General features: G+C 38.1%; 1 protein-coding gene across 1 annotated transcript in view; it reads right to left on the reverse strand.

Annotated features, from left to right (window-relative positions):
- The window catches only part of LOC121946268 (protein kinase C-binding protein NELL1-like), a 453,829-nt gene that overhangs the window by 394,795 nt on the left and 38,997 nt on the right, over positions 1-20,037 (reverse strand). The window contains exon 3 of the mRNA XM_088069950.1: positions 14,590-14,708. Within this exon, the coding sequence (XP_087926076.1) occupies positions 14,590-14,635 (46 nt within the window). The 5' untranslated portion in view covers positions 14,636-14,708. The remainder of the gene's footprint in view (positions 1-14,589; positions 14,709-20,037) is intronic.

The raw sequence follows: 20,037 nt of genomic DNA on the forward strand, positions 1-20,037 counted from the left end.
AGATGCGGGGATACTGCACCTCGAAAGACAGCTGGATGCAACATCTACATGACCAGATTCCACTTCAGGCTGAGCAAAAACTGCTTTGATATGTCAAAGGAGTCATGGTTTTAATGTGATTACAATGTGATGAGAAGAAAAATAGTGTCAAGTCTCCAAATCATGTATTTTATATATACTGTATGTTTACAGTTTATATTGTTTGCCACAGCATTAGAAAATGCAAAATGTGTCTTATTTCAGCCTCTCGCTTCGTTCTCAGCATTGTATTGTGAATCCATGCTGTTCTGTGTGCGTCACTGCTGCACAGCATCTACACTGAAAATGTGGAGATTAGCAGCAGGCATTTTCTCTGGAATAGAGGAGTCACAAAAGAGATGTTTTTTTTTTTGAAAAAGTAATTTCAAGTTTTGAAAAAAAAGTTCCTTAAAATGTGTCTCCCATAATCTCTGAAATATAATGAACTTTCCATCCTCAATCAGCCAATAGCACTACAGTCTTTTTACAATATTCACGTGCAGAAAGTGAAATGAAAAGCATGTAAAAACGAAATGAATTGTGACTCAAATGTCATACTTAATACTCAAGCCTTGTATGCTTTCAACCTTGAATCATCAACACTAAGGTTGATGCAGTTAACCAAGTTTGGTTAGGTACATGATACTTTAGTAAATATTCCCAAAAAGCCTCTACCTGGAGTCTCAAACATGATTTGTTTTCCGAACTGAGCACAAGGTGATTCCAATCTTTGATTCATAAAATGGTATGTTTATTAAAATGCTTAGAAGTGTGTGTATTCTTGCACAAAAGAATACAAAGTGAACACAAAGTGGTCACAGAGGGACTTGTTTTTTACGCAATTCAATGAATTATTTAGGCAGAAAGAAGATCAAATCCTAAGAAGGAGTTAACAAGTTGATAAGATAAGAATCCAGTTCTTTGAGACTGCAAACCTCATGTCTTTGATTGCGGTCTGAAGCATTACAGAGAACAGGATGATGGGGCAGGACTGATCTAACCTGTCCCAGCTGAGCTAGACAATGCTGCTTGGAGGCTCAAGTAGTTGGGACACTTTGAGGAGAAAAATGGATCATTTGTCCACAGGCAACCCTGCTCAACTGCCAACTCTGAGCTAATCAAAGAATTCTTCTCCAGAGCAACAAAAAGCGGACACATCCTGCCTACTCACCACTCGACTCTGAATGTCTCTGGATATGCTGTGTGGCTCAGAAGCCAGAACCATGGTGTGTTCACCAGAGGTGTTTTCAGCAGTGGCTAATTGTCGGCCTCCCCTTAGCGATTCCAAAAACCCGCCTTAATATTTCCTTGGCTGAGCTGAGAGGTCGAGTCTTGCAATTACCTCCTGCCTTGTAAACAAATTGTCCTCCAAGACTGTCTCCTGCCAGGAGCTGTGGAGCAGAGGAGAATTAACTACTCTATGCTCATTAGATAAAACAGGCCTGGCTTTATAGCCCGAAAAACTAGGACCACTTCAGAATAGAAATGAGAAGATCTGCATTTCAACTTTATACCAAGCTGAGAGTGCCGCTTTTGAGGAAATATACCGCCAATGTACATTGTTAGATGGATATTTCTCACTAATAGACCATTACAATAAAATCTGTAGTATCAAGACATATAGATCACTGAGATTTTTTTTTTTTTGTAAGAGGGATAAAGTGCTGAAATAAAATACGTAATAAAAATGCATATCACTTATGCATACATTCAGAGTGCTTTTATTGCAGCGAGCTGTTTGTTTAATGCAGCACTTTAATGGATGCAGGAAATTAGCAGAGGAGGAAAATTAGAGGAAAATGTTTTCCAAACAATTACGACATTAATGGTGACACATGTTCTTTAAGTGAACAGCTCATTACGATGTAAGAGTAGCTTTGTAGCCTTTTAGCCACCCAGTGTTGCCATTTAATTAAGGAACAGACTTCTGCTGAGGCTTCATTTCAAGGACGTAACACCTCCTAAGACACTAGCACAGAAAGGAAAGATTAAAGAAAAGGGAAAGAAGAGATTCAAGGCATATTTATTTTTATATGACAATAAATAAGCAAGTAATAATAAGTCAAACGTTCTCAGAGGATGTTGGTCTGTGTAAGGTTGTCTTAAGTAGTGAAAATTTGTTGTGCATTTGTTTGATAGGTGCGTTTTGTATTTGCAAAACAAAATGCATCAGTTTGTTAATTATGTTTTTATTTGCAAACTGCATTGTGTTTGTTATTGAATCATGCACATTTGTAAAACCTGTTTTGTTTGTTAAGTTTTGGCAGGATATTGGCTTCATAGTTTTCCTTTGTCTCTGATTTTGCTTGTGATATTCATGGAGGAGGAAGCAGGGTTTAGGGACCTCAAAATCTCATCTTTGATTTTTGTGGATGATATGGTTCTGTTGGCTATCACACCAGACTGCAGGGTTTTTCAGCCGAGTGTGAAGCAGTTGGGATGGGAGTCAGCACCCCCAAATCTGAAGTCATGGTTCTCTGTCAGAAAATGGTAGGTTGCCCCAAGTAAAGGAGTATTAGTATCCCGGGGTCTTGTTCACAAGTGAGGGTAAAATGGAGCGTGAGATGGAAAGGCAGTTCGGTGCGGTATAAGCAGTGATGTGGCAGTTGTACCAGACTGTCTTGGTGAAGATGGAGCTGAGCCAGAAGGCAAAGCTTTCTCTTTGGGTAGTGACCTAAAGACTGATATCGTGGATACAAGTGGCTGACATGAGTTCCCACTGTAAGCGGAGAGACATCTGGAGTACTTTGCTCAGCCTGCTGCCCCATGGTCCTGCACCGGATAAGCGTTTGAAAATGGATAGATAGATGGATAGAAAAGTATAAAAATGTCAGAACAGTAAAAGAAAAGAAAGGAGGAAAAATGCAGCAAAAGAAGAACTGAGCTAGAAACACCCAACTCTAGTGTTGAATTCTTGACTACATACCTCACAAGAAGCAGCAGTGGTAAGACTTTGTTGACGGGAACTTTGAATCTTGTGTTTCCTAGGTGTGCACCAGAGTTGCTGATAGATCAAACATTGCCGTCTTTCTGGTCTTCAAATCTAAGGCCAAAAGAGGGTATGCTAAAAGTTTGTTTTTTTTTTTTTTTTAAAGGATTCCTATTAGCTGATGTCAATGGCACCAGGTAGTCTTCCTGGGGTCCGAAATCTGCAATGTACACAGTCATGTCTGTGATAAACATCAGATTTATCACAAAGACACTGTACGCAACATTGCATCTGTGCTACGGTATTTTCATCACATGTGCACCTACAGCTGTGTTACATTAAGTGGTCATTCAACTTCTAAGTGCAAAATTACTACTACTACTATCAATACATTTCAAATTATACAAAGAACATGTAGCCCTAGAATAACAAAGACCAACTCAGGGTGTTTTCATATTAGGTTTGATAATATGTCTAAGTACGATTGCATCTATTCTTCTCCTCCTGCTAGAAATAGCAGAAGTACATCTTGAATTCCACATAACTGTATTGTACGGTACGTGCCGTCCTGTTACAGACAAAATAAAAGGATTCACAGAATGAGAGGCAGACAGAGGGAGAAGGGGCAGAACAACTAAAAGTTGAAATAAGAGCTGCTGTGATCAGACACCTTTCTAAGACCTCATGTTCGCTTCATTCACATTTTATTATCCACTACTACCAGAGAAACACTCCCCTTCCTCTGTGTGCTGAAGCATACAAAATGCAGATGCACTTCCTTCTGGGGGGAAATAAGATTTCCTGTCACATTTCCCTGGTTATGAATATATGGATGCAATTGTATTGCCTGTGTCAATGTATGGATATGTTCAATATGGATTTTTTTTTTTTACTGTGACAAAATGACAAACTATCAATAAATAGACCCGTGCTGCCTCAGTTGAGGATTAAGCACATGTAGATTCACTGTCTGACTTCTAATGTTTCCAGACAGGTACTCTCTGGTGATTTTAGAAAATAATGTTGGCTTTCAAAAATGAACACAACAGTTCAATTTCCTTTTTTTTATGACAAAGCTGTAATTTCCATGTTATTTTCCGTTTGGCTTTGCCTCCTGTTCATAAAGTGTGTGGGAGAGAGAGAGAGAGTCATTGTGGTGGACTGGCCACAGAGCCGGAGCTGTCAATTTACGACAAGCTAATTCATTTCTCTGGATCACTGCATCCTTCCTCTGTCCACCTCCCCTCTGTTACTCCCTCTCTATTTGTGTCTTTAGTATATCACCACAGAGATGATGGAGATGTCCCTTAAAACTACCCAAACCACTGCCAGACCACACAACTGTCTTTCTATAACATGGAGATGTTGTAGGCAAAGCATAGTGAGGACTACACTGGGATACAAATCTTAACAATTTGCCTTGTGGAAGAATACATATCAAAATATGACATGAAGGCAAAGATTTCCAGTCATCCAGGTCATGATAATTGTCATTCCTTATGTCACAGGACTATCTGAGAAGCAGAAGGAGGATTTTTTACAAACACCACATCCCTATGCACTTCAGTAACACTCTGAGGCAGAAGCTTGTCCACCCTAGGGACAGGACATCCAGGCAAAAGCAGAGCAATGTAGTGTATGTAGTTCAGTGCAGCCAGGAATGTACAGATTTGTACACTGGTGAAACTAAACATTAGGCTATGTGCATTACTTTTACAATCTATGAAGAAAATATGAATACAAACATTGAATGTGCAAAAAAACTTTGGATACTTAGCTGCCATGACTGTTTGCAATAGTTAAAAAAATTTTTTTTTAATAATAACAATGGAAAACACTGGCTAGACATGATCTCTGATCACAACATTTATATATCGCAGCTTGTGTGAGGATGACTGAAGAACTTGTGCTGACAGGTGAGGAAACACTGGGAACAGCTTCCACATCTGTATTTCCCAACAGGGAAGTGGGGATATCTGAGGATAGACGAGGGATGGCGATAACAGTTTTTATCAGGAATTTGTGAAGATTGTTTTGTTTCAAGACCACCTATAGGACAATTTGAGAGGCCTGCTTCAGTTTGGGATCTGTATCATTAATGTGCCAGTTTTTATGATTATTTTTTTTTAGATAGACCCTTGAAGAAGTAAGGATGGCTTGGATTATTTGCAAATATGTTTAATGTGGAGGCCTAAAACTCAAAGGCAGTGCACACACAGACACACACACACGTCTAGTGATTTCAAAGCCCTCCTTGAACTGCAACAGTCTGCATACATGACTCTGGCAGTGGAAAGACTTTGATCTGCTAATAGTCAACGACCAAAGCAGACGAGCAGATCTGGCCTATCAGCCGAGCCCAGACTGGCAGGCAGACGCTGGGACAGAACACGGAAGTTAATCTGGTGAGTTTGGAAGGTGGGCAGGTCTCACAAATACACACACACACACCGCCCTGTCTGTGTTGCCATGGCATCCACAGACAGAAGAGCAAAACCCCACGTCTCACTGTGCAATGAAGGCATTCATCACTACAGTGACATCTGTCAGGGTGCTGATTTACCACCACCCAAATGCAGACATCAGCAGATGCTGTTGTTGTCATTTCAGAATGAAAAATATATTTCAAAACCCACAAAAGAGTAAACTTTTGGTTGTTTTTGTAATACAGTCAACAACTGAAATTTTTTGTGTCAATGTTTAAATCAGGCGTTATTTTCTTGGCTAAAGGTCGTAAAGGCTGAAATGTGGAGCTTTCCAATGTGCTGTGCATATTTCATACTGCACAATATTTTAGTTACTAGGCAAGGGCTTGACAAATACAGGTGAAGCCTAAGTTTGAGTAATGTAACTGAGCAGATATTGCAAGATAAAAACAGCTGTCTGTTTCACATCGCAAGCACAAGGACTTGAGAAACTTCTGACAGGTTGAAATGCAACATACACATGACAATACTTGAATGAATTCATCTCAAAGTTGATTAATCTGTTTGTTGTCTTTGCTGGTTATTTAAATGTGTGTACGTCCTCGTTTCTCCCATACGCATTGACATCACCGCCAGTCACTATAAAAGCTTTTTTGAAAGTGTTACATCTACTTCCTTTGATGTCTTTGAGTAAAGAGTGCGAGCTGTGAACTGTTCAACTGTGAAGCCAGCACAGATAAGTGATTCCCTCTGATGAGAATCTATATCTCTATAAATACGTATATCTCTCTATAAAAAATCATTAAGAAACGCCAAAGGGCTTTGCTGGTCTCTGAACACTCTTGCTCTCCTGAGAGACCCTCTCACAATCACACACTGAGCTCCATGGGGTCCTCAGTGAACAGTCATGCCATTTACCAAATGAACTGAATGGTCAATAGGTCATGCTTCCATACACGCTGAACTGTTACCTTGAACATTATCTGCTCCACAGCAGGTTACCTTGATGCCTCAGAGGTCAAGTGAAACTCAAATCTTGTAAAATCTTAAATAAAGTCAAAATAATGAATACCAGGAAGGTTAAGGTATAGATAAAGGTTGGTTTAAGCACTAAAGAAGTAAATATTTCTTTCATTTTTTTTATAAAATAACACTGATGTTTGGATTAAATGTCTGTCAAGGAGGTTCTTCAATCCTGTTTTCTTCATATCTCAAATGATTCAAAGACACCACTTTTCCAGGACCATGAAACCTGTTCGGTTCCAGTTTTGGCACCTAATTTTGGACTGTTCAGTCCATTTCGACCATGTATAAATTGGTCCAAAACTCAAAAGTTGGTTCTCCAAATAGCAGGTTTTTCGTAACCTGAAGTGTATATAGTGACAACATCAGCGGCATGTCATATTCTACAGGTTGGAAAGGCAGAATGGATAAGTCAAGTGCAATGAAATTTGGTTCAAGGAACAAGATATTACTTTTTGGTACAGTACCTTAGTAAAAATGAGTTATTAAAGGATAACTAGTTTTATAAAAACTGTTTTATATTGATAGAATTGATCATCAGTGATGATGATTAGACTATGCACATGAAATGCTGAAATGATCTGGAAATGCGCTAGAAGTCCAAAATCCCTAGCAAGCCAAACTTATTTCAAAGAATGTTAAAAAATTAACACTTTGAACTGTATCTGGTTAGATTGGAGCACTCCAATGGAGAAAAAAGGATAAGAACCTGCTAAGAATATTACTAGTGGCTCATAATTTCCTCCCTTTTTCTTTTTCCCCATCTATTTAATTGTTTATTCTATGTTATTCTATTCTATTTATTTATTTATCTTTTTAATTTAGTCATTTATTTATCTGTTGTTGTTTTTTTCTTTAAATGTGATTGAAAGATCTTCGTGTTCATTTGGTTGTGTATTTTGTTTTTGTACGTTCACATAAACCAATAAAAAGAGAATAACAAAAAATTAAATAACAAAGCAAATCTTAATTTGAGTTCCACTGACTAACTTTTTCTGGAGCTTTCAACGACATCAAACAGTATTTTTTAGCAGCCGGGTTAAAAACTCTTATGGTAACCCTGAGTTAAGATTTTTTTTGTCAGTCTACTGTAACAAGGCCACATGGGAACATTATTACCTCAACTGACTGTTGTAAACAACCACGCAGGCTGATGTTTTGGTTCCCACATACAACACTGACCTTCTGTGCTTTTGTAAGTGTTCATGTTCAAAGTACTAACATCATTTTGGGTGTACTCAGGTTCACCTCCAGCCACAATGGTTTAGATAATCTGTCTGAGATGGTGGCTCCTTTGATTGTCTGACTGCTGACATGCTTTCACAAAAATAAAGAAGCAGATGTCACAAACCAGAATTAATCTCTAACCTTGTGAGAAGGCGATGTATTTATCTACCTATATCTGTTGTTGTTTGATTCCTCAAACATTTTCTTTCCATAATTTCCTTATAAAGTGTCATAGCACTGAGTTATGCCACCTCTCTACCATTAACCACTCAATGGTGCATCTCTCTCGTCCCTGCCAATGTGCCTACACCCCATTAAAAGATAAATTTGCCTTTCCTTTCGCTCATGAACATTTCCCCTCTTCCCATCTCAGTACCTAGGTCTCTGAAATGCATTTTTTTCGTCCCTCTCCAGCCACACTGAATTAGACTCTGGTAAACAGGCTGACAGCCGAGTGGTTTGAAAAGAAACACAGCCTTGGATATCAGCATGAGCGATGTCTGAAAACTGTCTGAATGTGTCTCCAGTTGAGAAGACAGCCATATTTAGTTGTCCAAAGTGACATGTGTGATATGACTGACTACATTTTCACTGGATTAAGCGTAATTAAAGGAGTTGCTCTCTCATTTGGGAATGGCAGCTTCCTGATAAGACCCTGCCATCCCACAGATCACACCAGAAAATCGACTGTCTCCCATGGAAAGCTTTCCCAGCCTTGTTATCTGAAATAACTGGTTCTCCTTTAATAAGATTGATTGGGGTTCTTTCGGAAGCAAAACACTGATGCAAAACACTTGTGAGATGCATCTCTTTTGAGAATTACAGCAAAAGATAGAGGTAAAGAGAAAAGAGAGGCAGGACAGAAAAAAGGGCATATTTCTATTATATATTTATACCTGGATTCATGTGTGTTCCCGCTGAGCCCCGGTCCTCTCAAAGGAAAGATAGAGAACAAGCTACTCACCCACATCTGAAAAAGCCATTGTCAGTAGCCTCTCTGTTCTCAGGAGGACTCCAGGTGAACAGTCTCTACTGTGGATAGATTAAACACCCAGAGCTGCTGTGATTAACAACTCATTATCTGTTAGATTAATTTTCAGCTACTGAATATTTCAAAAATGCTTGAGTGAGGCTGTTTTCAAAGGACCTATAGTGGAATTTAAATTCACCCTCATTATAACCCTCCTTAATGATGTGTAAAAGCTGCCCAAAGGATGGTGAGAAAAGACACCGTGCACATCAAGCTCAACCGTTTATGCCAAAATCCTTAACAGATTTAAAACGTAGTACTAAAAGTTGCCTCCACCAGTTTACACACCCATATTCTCACAAAAACTCCTTTTTACAGCTTCTGCTACTTTTTAGGGATGTGAAAACTTTGCTTACATGTAATGTTTTCACACTGTTCACAGGCGCCTATTTATATTTTGTGTGCTGGCACTAGGTGGTGGGCGATATGGCCCTAAAATAATATCATGATATTTTAGGGTATTTTTGCAATAACAATATTCTTGATCAAATTACAAAATACTTATATGTGGTTATACTTTAAACTTAAATGTCAGCATTCAAGTATTAGTTTGCCTTCAGATATTCAGTAAAAAAAAAAATCAACAAAAATGTCTTTAGTCATTTATTTTGTTTGTAAAGAACAATACTTATTAATAGTAAATTTGCTCTCAACCATGCTTGCTGCCGCTGTATGTAACAGTATGACGTCATTATGTGAAAAAGTTGGAATCCTGCCATTATCAGGATATAATTTCTTGTTTTTAATAACTGTGAACAATATGATATGTCACACCCCTAGCTGGCACCACCCACTCCTATTTCTATTCCCTTAATGTTGTTTTTTTTAAAATGGGAGATATCTATTGAATGTTATGTATCCTGTCCTCTTTTAACTTGTTTGTCAAATGTCAGTTTTACATAAGAAGCAAAACTGGCAATTAGGGTTGCAGCGATATACCAGTTTTAAGGTATACTGTGATATGAAAGTTGAAGATTATCATACCGTGTCCATGTAATTAACTAAAATACTGGAGAGATAAAAAAGCAATCAGACAATCTCTTTTTATATTTACTCCCATGGTTTCAAATCTTAATATTAATGATAACGTATTTGTTCAACCAAAACTAAGCCCTCTGTTTTAATTCCTTTAAGGGTCATTCTGATTGTAAATAATGATTCTGTAATACCGTGATACTGTGAAACTGCGATATTTTCTGAGACAGTTTTTGTACCGTGAAAATCTCTCCCTCGCAACCCTAATGGCAATGATTACATCAACAGGAAAAACTGAACAGGAAAGGAGAGGCCAGGAGGCCACATCAACACAGCTCTGAGCACACAACAAACAGCTCTGTCCATGGTCCTGAAATTTTGGCAACCCTATCCATAGCACCTCTTCTGTCCCAACTAAAACAAAATATTTTTCATTCACTTCATCACTAATGATACACATCATGACATGCACTGAAAAGTAATGACCAGTGCTTCCAAACTTATTTAGTAAAAAGGCTTACACGAACACAAATCATAGGCCAAGAGCACAATTCTTCACACCACCCAAAATTTGGTGGCACAGACTGAGCTCGTCTGCAAGCATGTCAAAAGACGAGTGGAGAGCATGTATACAGACTTAATTTGTCATATCCAACCACGTGTCTCTGCTGGCTGCCCTTGTGTTTGTCTCCATTTTGGAGGATCAGATACTCTGGCTTTTGTGCTTGATGTATTATCATAATCAAGTTGGCAGTACTGAACAACACTATCAGGTCAAACACAAGCTTCATACACACTGACATACTATGCTATTTGCAAGATTTTCGACAATGTGTAGACCAACATACAGAGATGCCAAAGTCAAAAAATATCCAAATTCTACTCATGGGGTTTAATTTGTCCAGGCCAAAATGATTTTAGCAAAATGAAATGATCTTATTAAGTTACTCAAGGTTAAGTGTGGAGAGCAGAAACAATGACTGGCATCACGACTGTACTCATGCTTTGGGTTAACCTTGAAAAGTTATGTAATAACAACTTTAGTTTATTTAAATCAGCTAAAAAACTGAAAAATCCATGTTCATTCAGAATCAAGCAGAACTCCTATGTGCTAAATGCTTTTGACATAAAAAAAATATTTTGATTTTACTTAACACAACCCAATAGCAAAAAAGAAAACCAAACCCTAAAAATAGGACATGAAATGCCTAAATAAATGGGCAAAATTTTTCATTCATTTCCCGACTCATAAGCCCTCTTTCCACTGCCAGTTCCACATGAGGTGTGCCACTATTCAGCATCACTTTTTTTTTTTTACAAATACAACCACAGAACAGTGGGACGGAGTTGTCTCACCCAGCAGCGAAAGCATCAGTGCCAAATCTATATCTGTGTAAAAGGGACAGCTGGCAGAACAGAACCATAGATGGGACAAGTGTGAAGTTTTATGTGTGTGACCCACCGCTGGGATATTTAAAAAACAGCTAGAACTGGAATATTTTCACATCTAGCCCTGTGGTTAACACAGAAACTTGCTGCATTTAATTTCCACAATAATAGACTGTGAAAATGTTCAATACTATGGATACTGTAAAATACTGGTATATTGGTGGCATCTGTGTTGCCAGTATTTTACTGTATATTGTAGAAATACAGAAATATTACCATATCACCATAATTCTGCTATACAGTTATCGGTTGTAAAGTCATTTCACAGTATGAATACTTTAAAATTGTGGGATATTGCTGGCGTCTGTGCTGCCAGCTCTTTACTGTTATTTTACAGTGAAGTTATTTATAATCAATTATCTACAGAGTGTATGGGGCAGTTCATGAACATACTTACATATCCTCAGAATACTTTAGTTGAACAAGGTAATTTTGACATGGTAATTTTAATTTAGGTTTATTTAGGTCTATTGAAAAATGGTAAAATTAGACAGTAATGCCAATATAAACCAGACATGTGTAACCAGACCAACATCAGCAATATTTAGCAGGACATATGCAGTAGCCACTGCACATATGAAAAATGCTAAATATGTGTGGTTATATAATAAAAGGCTCCAAAAAGCTCCAATGGCAAGCAAAACAAAAAGGGGAAACTCTGTGACTGCTTTTATAGGCTTGCTGTCAGCTCATGTTGGACATAAACCGGGCACACATTCACTGAAACAGCAGGTTTGCTATTTCTGGCAAGCTGCAGTGGACAGATATTGAACCAACAACATGTCAGGACATCTGAACTTTTAAACTTGTTATTTAGTTTGGGCTAGTCATACCAAGCCAACATCACTTACTTGAGGAATGAATTTCTGCTGCCATCATTCATAATTATAATATTTTTATATATATATATTTGTATATTCAATGCGCCAAGTAAACATTATTGTGACTGCGGGGAAAATTCCATCAAATTTTGCAGCTGTCCAAGTTTTCGAATTCTGTATGATGATCACCAAAAAAATATCTGGACAGAGAAAAAGGTGAGAGGAGAGGAGCCAGAGAGAGAGATAAGGGTTGTAGTGGCAGGAGCCAAGCTTGGCATCCCTCCCGTGTCCTGCTCTGAACCTCAGTCAGTTTGGCCTGGTGTTGCTCAGGGACAGTCAAGCTGGATGTTACCAAACTTTTTTGCTGCACAAAGGCACTAAAATTTAACTTACTGTTCCAAAAATGTGTTTTTCTGCATTTCTGTTTCATTACTTTTGAATAGGTTAGGGCTGGTGTTAAATTGAATCTTGAATCTTGAACGTTAAACTAGTTTGAAAAGTTGTTGTTGTCATTTCCCTGCATATTCGCATACATAGAATGAAACTAAATGCCGTTCCTCACCAGCTCAGTGCAGTGCATTTGAGTTCTGTGCAAATTAAGAAGACAGTAATAAATATACTAAAAACAACCACAATGAAATAAAAACAAAATATATCCCTCATCACCCCAAAAAGTAAACACAGCATCCCCCCACTAAAATTTGATCCCTCTCAATTTGTGACACCGGCCAACTTGGCTCGGCAGTAATTTACACATGACCTGTTGGACACTAGTGGCTGCAATAGTCCATTTATTAACACAAGATTATATTAATCACGCTGTCATATTGCTTATTACTAATGCAATTTGAGTTGGATATAGCACTGTGATGTAGCCAAAACGTGTCATAATGATTAATGCCACTTCAGCCAGTTTGTATAAATCAAACTGGACACCAGACTGGACGGGCAAAAACGAAAATCGACCCAACCCTACTTTTGAAGGTATTCATTAGTTCTATCCAAATATCTGACATACAGTACCCAGTCATGATCTGTATTAACCCCATTTTAGTAAGTTTAACAACTCTTAGTGGTTTTATACAGAATATTATTGAAGATTTCCTTTCAAGACTTTACACTCATCCAAGTTAAAACTGAGAACATCCAGATTTGCAATGTAGAATAATACAGAAGTATGAGGAGACAAATGACACGAGTTCCACAATAAAATGATGATGTCAACCAACACTGCCTCCACTGCAATGAAATTCAAAGGTTCCAAAGTATTATTTAATAGTCTTTTGACTTCAATAGTACACCTTAGAGGATTAAACACCTCCCAGCAGAGGAAGAGCGCTACTTTCTGTTATATCTCTCCCCAGAACAAGCAAACACATTATTGATCGCAGGAGGTCCCCTGTCCCACCACCCCTAAGCTTGCAGCCTAATTTAGACCTGCTTCATTGTTCCCAGACGCAAACCAGTCTCCTGTGAATTGAAGTTAAAGCAAGCAAACATTTTCAAAGACTTTTTGTCGCATAATTCTTTAAGTTAAAACTATTGCATCAGCAAAACACAGAAAAAACACCAGCACCAAAGACCATTTGTCATCAAGAGCCCAAGATGACCTTAAGGAAATAACATTTGTGTCAACATTTTTGAGGAGATGCACTTTATCTTATCAGATTGCTCCTACTGAGGATAATAAAAAGGAAAGATAAAGAGGGGAAAAATGAAACATATGATCGTTGCTAATATCGATGGGCCTCTCTTTTTTTGTCAGCATTTTGTGGGAGGTAGCAATATGGGGTTCAGACTGTTTGCTACAATGCAGAGGACACTGGTCATCACCATAATTTTCATCATCGTAAAACAAGTGTGTGGGCGGAAAATCAAAGTTTGTCCCCTCTGCCTGCTAAAACTCACTATATATTTCAGTACTGGAGTTGTTGTAGAAAATCATTACATATAAAAGTATGCAAGTTTCATCATGAATAATCATATGCATGCATGATTCATCCATGGTAATGTTTGGGTACTTTCAGAGGCCTCAGAGTCTGTCACTTGCTGTATGCAGGATTGTTAGGAGGCTTCAGGGTGGGTGAAGGTTGAGATACTGTAGGCTCAAGACCTTGTAGATGTTTAGACTACAAACTCCATACAGCTTTATGACATATGCTGTATAAGGCGGAATGATCCCACTGTTCGTTTAAGTTCTTGGTTTGTCTTTGCCAATGTTTGTGCTGTACCAAGAGATTCTCCGATCTGATTTAAGATCAACTGTGGCTCAGCGAGTTCATTCTATTATTCATCAGAAAGAAGAGTTATCAAGAGTACAATTTCTTTCTACACCAGGAGTCAAATGAAAAACATTTAAATGGGAGCTTATCATAGCTCAATAATAGGAGAAATGATGCCATTATTGTTTTTATTTGCTACAGTAGCAGCAGGGGTCAATGGATGGCAATGATGAACTGTTGGTTAGTCGGATCACAACAATTAGTTGATGGATCTTTATGAAACTTTGTGCAGATAAAAATGCTCACCAGATGATATATCCTGATAACTTTGGTGATACTCTGACATTTTTGCTAGAGCTACTACGAGCCTCACATCTGTGATTTTATGTGAAATGTTTCAACATCAGTTGAATGGACTGCCCTGAAATTTGTTGCAGTATGTAAAGATGGACGACAAAACTCCACTTACCTCGACTGTACAAACATGAAGTCAAAATATCCAGCCATATCATCATCTCTGGTGATGTCCTCTGGAGCTAACATCTGCATAGTGGCGATCCTCATGGTATCAAGTTCCCGCCTATGCACCTGCCAAACAATCACAAGCAGCAACCATTGACGTGAGCACACTGATTGACACACACTGCTGTCAATTATGACCTCCATCCCCCTTCTTTGGCATCAAATCACAATGGTGAATGAAGTATCTGAAAGCCAGACTTGAGTAAAAGTACAGCTATCTTAATAGAGAATTACTTTGGTAGACGTTAAAGTCACCTTTTAGAATAATACTTGACTAAAAGTCTTGAAGTATATGATATTTACAATGTACAAGTATCAAAAGTAATTTTCTGATATTAAATGTACTTAAGTATTGAAACTAATAGTACAAGTAAATGCTAATAATAAAAAAAGCAAGTGGTCAGAATTCTATGTTTATGTACTTTACAAATTAATGATTTAAATAATAAAATCCTGTTTTTCCTTCCCTCCAGTTCCTTCATTCCTCTGTCTCCTCCTCCCTTGCTCCCTTACTTGCCTTTTTTTGTGGTAAGTAACTCAAATGCTTTAGGAAAATGTAGTATTGTAAAAGTATACATTTTATTTAGGAAATGTAGTAGAGTAAAATTGAAAGTTGAGAGAAATATTCTGTAAAACTCAAGTAAAGTATACTTAATTACTGTAACAAAGTATTATTCTTTCATTATATTACACCACAGTCACATTACCAGTTACAGCAAAACTTAGCAGAAAAACAAACAAAAATTTGAACACACATGCGTGTCATGAGAACTACTATTTGATGCATGGTCCATGTTCCATCTGCTAAAATGGAGGAGGTGGGGTTTATGACAAAACTAGCAAAACTATTGACATTCCCATAGGCCTTGGTAGCACTTTGTGTTAGGTGCTAATTAGCAAAAACATGGATGTAAAGGCTCATGCAAACCTTCAAAAACTTGTTGACAGGTGCATAGGAGGAAATTGTACATAGATGAGGAAAAAAAGAGAGAATTCCTGCACACTGACCAATTACCTACAAAAAAATGGTTAGTGTTTCAGTGATCAGACCTTCAAACCTGATGAAGGTCTGACATAAACAATGTTTATGCTGAAATGTACTTTGCAAGTAATTAGACATCTCCGGGAATTCAATTTTTTCATTTCAGGTGCTAATTAGCAAACATTCACATGTTAACATACAATATGAAGAGCTTAACATCGTAAACGCATAACTTTGCAGCTCTAGGGAGCTTTTTAGACTGTTTTAGATCACAGTTCTGGTTACAGCACATTCACTGTATGTTTCAGTGAAAGTGTCATTAATCTCGTTTCCAGCAGCAAGCAGCTGTTTCCAGCAAAAACTTTCTGATGTACCAACTGTGCACCACCTGCCTAGCACCAAACGGCAAAGAGACAAAGTTAGCAACTAGCTGGTGGAGAAATTGGATCATCTAGCAGCTAAAGAAGCAAATATGTTTTTAATGACTCCATGAAGATGAAAATTTGACTTAAATTCATCAGGCGGACACAAACAAGACTGGAAATAATACTGTAATAATACTGCTGCTCTTAGGTAGGTGTCTGCTAATGCATTAGCCCTAGTATTAGCTTTGAAAAGTGCTAATTTTAGGGTTGTGTGGTCGTCTGTTTATTTGAGGTTACGTCTGCTGTGTAGTGGGCAAAATTGTCTTTGAATTCTAAAGCATCTGTCAATTGAATTTGTGCAAAATTTTATAAAAGGAAATCCTGTGGGTGTCTAATCTCTCTAATACTTCTTGTTACTGTATTGTTACAGTAGTACATCAAGAACTTTCCCATAACAAGCAGTAATCAGCACAACCTACCACACTTTGAAGATGTTCTCTCATTGCCTAGTGAAGTGAGTAATGTACTGAAATGTCCTCACTGTGTGTTTGTGTGTGTGTGTGTGTGTGTGTGTGTGTGTGTGTGTGTGTGTGTGTGTGTGTGTGTGTGTGTGTCACTATTAAGGTAGGTTTAACATTAATAACTAACCAGGGTGAAAGGAAATCTCATGCTACATTTCTGATTGAATGTATTCAAGGATTCTCTTTGTGATTCTGTGCTGTGATTTACAATTTTGGCATGTACTCACTTTTATTCAGCCTGAATAGACACTTTAGTTTGTACTTTTCCCAGAATCTAACTGATATGGATGGAGTCTGTCTGTCCTTCGAACAACTTTTGTTTATTTATTTATTTATTTATTTATTTATTTATTTATTTGCACAGTAAAAGCAAAACAGCAAAACAACAACAAAATAGAAGCAGATTGTGCAGGTGACACACAGAAAACCCCTTGAGGCGTGTAAGAGAATCTCAGCTCAAAATACATGAGTAGAATGAGCAGACATTAACATGACACAGTAGACACAACCATTCATCCAACTGACTTCACACCTGGAAGGTGTGTTGCTGAGGACCCTAGGAGGTTTAGTGAGGAGGGCTAGCTCATGAGATCTACAGGACATATTTATCAGTAGAGCGCTATGTTAACACTGTGCAAGCCATTGAGAGGAGACCCCTATTAACTTTTATGCCAGAAAATGGCAGTCTATGTTGCTTGCTACACTACATTTCAGAACAGGTGAAGACAGATAGAGACCGACTGTCACACTGTACCAAACTTAAATTTCAATCATCAGCAAAGTTTTGAAACAAACTCTTCGATTGATGTGTAAACTTTAGAATTTCTAAAGACATCCATGTTGTGTATAATTGTTCAGGATCCAAGGATGCACAGTGTTTGGATAAGTGGATCCCAAAAAAGCTGCAATAGCAGTACTGGAGGCCAAGCAATCAGCTTGTTCCAAACACAATGAACAAGCACTGCACTAGTCCCAAGAAAAAAACAAGCACGGGCACGAGTATTATAAGTTATGAGTTAACATGAACTATAGGCCGGATTATAAAAATGTTGGCAGTGTCTTTACAGGTGATAAAAAAATGAAGTGTCCATTTGTACCTGGGTGAGAATAGTCACACTGCAGCTATTTAGCTATTGACACCCACCCTACAATGCATTATCATAGATCCTATTGCATGCTGTGAATGGTTAGTACTCGTTATGCCGACACGTCAGTGTCAGAGGAGGTTAGGGTCAGTAGGGTCAGAGAAAGGTCATGCCTAGGGCTAATACTAGCCAATCTCAAATATTCTCTGAGAATTAAGTGGTAAATTTATGAGAAAAAACTCATTAATGTACAGACAGAAAGTTCGATGATATAATAGAAACTATAAAGAGCAACGTAGTCCACAAGATATGGTGGACGGATGTATTAGGCACTGGGATTTAAACCAAGAGAAAAGTCCCACGTGAGTCAGTTTTGGCTTATTATTTTTGGACTTAGTTGACTTATTATTTCCCATTTTTAGGACATACTGAATGTAGTCAAATAGACCTGTTTATGTTGCAATCAGATGAACATTGTGTGCTAGATACCGCCGTGGGTGAAAATAGCATTGTTGGTCTATGGACACGTGTGTTAATACTGTTACATCCACTAAAATTACTCAAAATGCAACTCCTCTTGGGTTGTACTTTGCATTTCATTCTAATGTTTATATAAGTTAGTTTTTTCTATATTGTCATAATAACTCATGTGTCCTTCTAAGACACTTAAGAACTTTTTTTTTTGATACTCACTTACTGGTAGCACTGTCTCGTCCTTGCTGAGTCAAAGCATTTCTTTCAGAAAAGAAAACAAACCAAAAGTTTAGCCTTAGAGGAAGCCAGGTTTGATTCACTGAAATTGATCAAAAATCCCTTCAACTCCTGTTGATGTATTGTGGTCATTTTGTGGTATAGGGCAATAAAAAAACTCCCTTATTGCCGAGGGTCACATTGGGATTAGTGATCGGGGGGAGTCCTGATTCACAGAGGCTGGCAGGTGGGCAGAGACACGTGCGCAGGCAGCAGGACTGTGACTGAACACTGAGGAGATGTTTTATTTCAATTCTTGAAAACTTAATGTGTATTTCAGTGTTTGAGAATAAAGCATCTTTACTCTGAAAGAGCTCAGTGTTTTTAAGGCCAAATAACTGGCTAAATGAGCCAGTAGGTATATAAGGTATAAATAAACATACCATATATGGACACATAACACAAGGACTTTATCAGAAAGGCCGCCCTAAAATATGTGATTTTAATATTTTGAAAGTGGATCCAGATTATGATATTTCTGCAGGAAGTGCATTAAGAGTTTAGGAGCCCTGACAGCAAAAGCCTGAACGCCACTGGTCACAAAATTGGACCTGAGAACAGCAAGTTACTGATTAAATCATCTTAGACTGTGTTCAGGCTCACAGGATGTTAAGAGATACATTATATACCCTGGCACCAATCCAAGTTGTGTTTTAAAAATGAGTAATAAAATTTCAAAATGTAAAGGAAAGCCAGTGCAATGATGCCAGGAAAGGTGTAATGTGTGTTTACACTCTGTGTCTATTGTTCCAGCTCAGTGAAACCTCTGCTTGAGATGAACCATGACACTTCCAGCACACAAGAGGCTTGATGTTTACGTTGTGAGGCTAAATGTTTGCTCTCTGTTCCATTTGAGCTGGCCCTGTGATTGAGGCTAAAAACATAGCAAGCAGAGGGCATAATTATCCATACGGAGAGAAGTTGGGTTTCAAACCCAACACCCCCGAGGGTGCCCACTGAGCACAGCCAAAATACAGGCAGTCTGCAGTAATGATGAACCAAACAACAAGCTGCAACACAGTGCAACAACCTTAGGGGCAAAAAGTAGTAACCAGTGAATAAAAAAAAAAAACATTTTGAACATTTTTTTAACATTTTTATACTCTTTGATTTCTACAGGAATATATCGCAGTACCAATTCCAAATTCCACCATCAGAACATTTATGCGTGCAATCTCTTTACTGTTAGAAAAAGGACAGAAAGTAAAGTGCGTAATAGTCGGAAATTATGTCACGTAAGTAAAGAAATATCAACATAAGTACTTTGTGTCCAGGTCAGAACCTGTAGAAACCTCCAGAAGCAATTTGTGAAGCACCCGAAAGAAAAAAAAATATGCTGGTGTGAAGCTGGTGACAAGAAACCTCACCCTGTTATAAAATAATGAGAATGTCTCGACCCTTCCTAAACAGACTGCAGTAAGACCAGGTCCTGATACACCAGGCTGACATCAACCCAGCACAGACACAGGCTGACACTCCATCGCAGCACATCTTCTGTTATAAGTTGCACTTGAGCTGATTGTAAACAACCAGCTGACTGCTGAAATGTATGCATGTTCATTTGTGAGTGAAGAAAAATCTCGACAGCAATCTGTTTCCATATTTTTAAAAAAAACATCACAGAAGGGCAAACAAAACAAACAAGCTCAGCATATTCTGTCAATGTGGTTTAACTGTCCTGTTATATGCTTT

The sequence above is a fragment of the Plectropomus leopardus genome, chromosome 1 (assembly GCF_026936395.1).
Source record: "Plectropomus leopardus strain MGB_pleo_1.0 chromosome 1, ASM2693639v1, whole genome shotgun sequence".
Lineage (NCBI taxonomy): Eukaryota > Metazoa > Chordata > Actinopteri > Perciformes > Serranidae > Plectropomus > Plectropomus leopardus.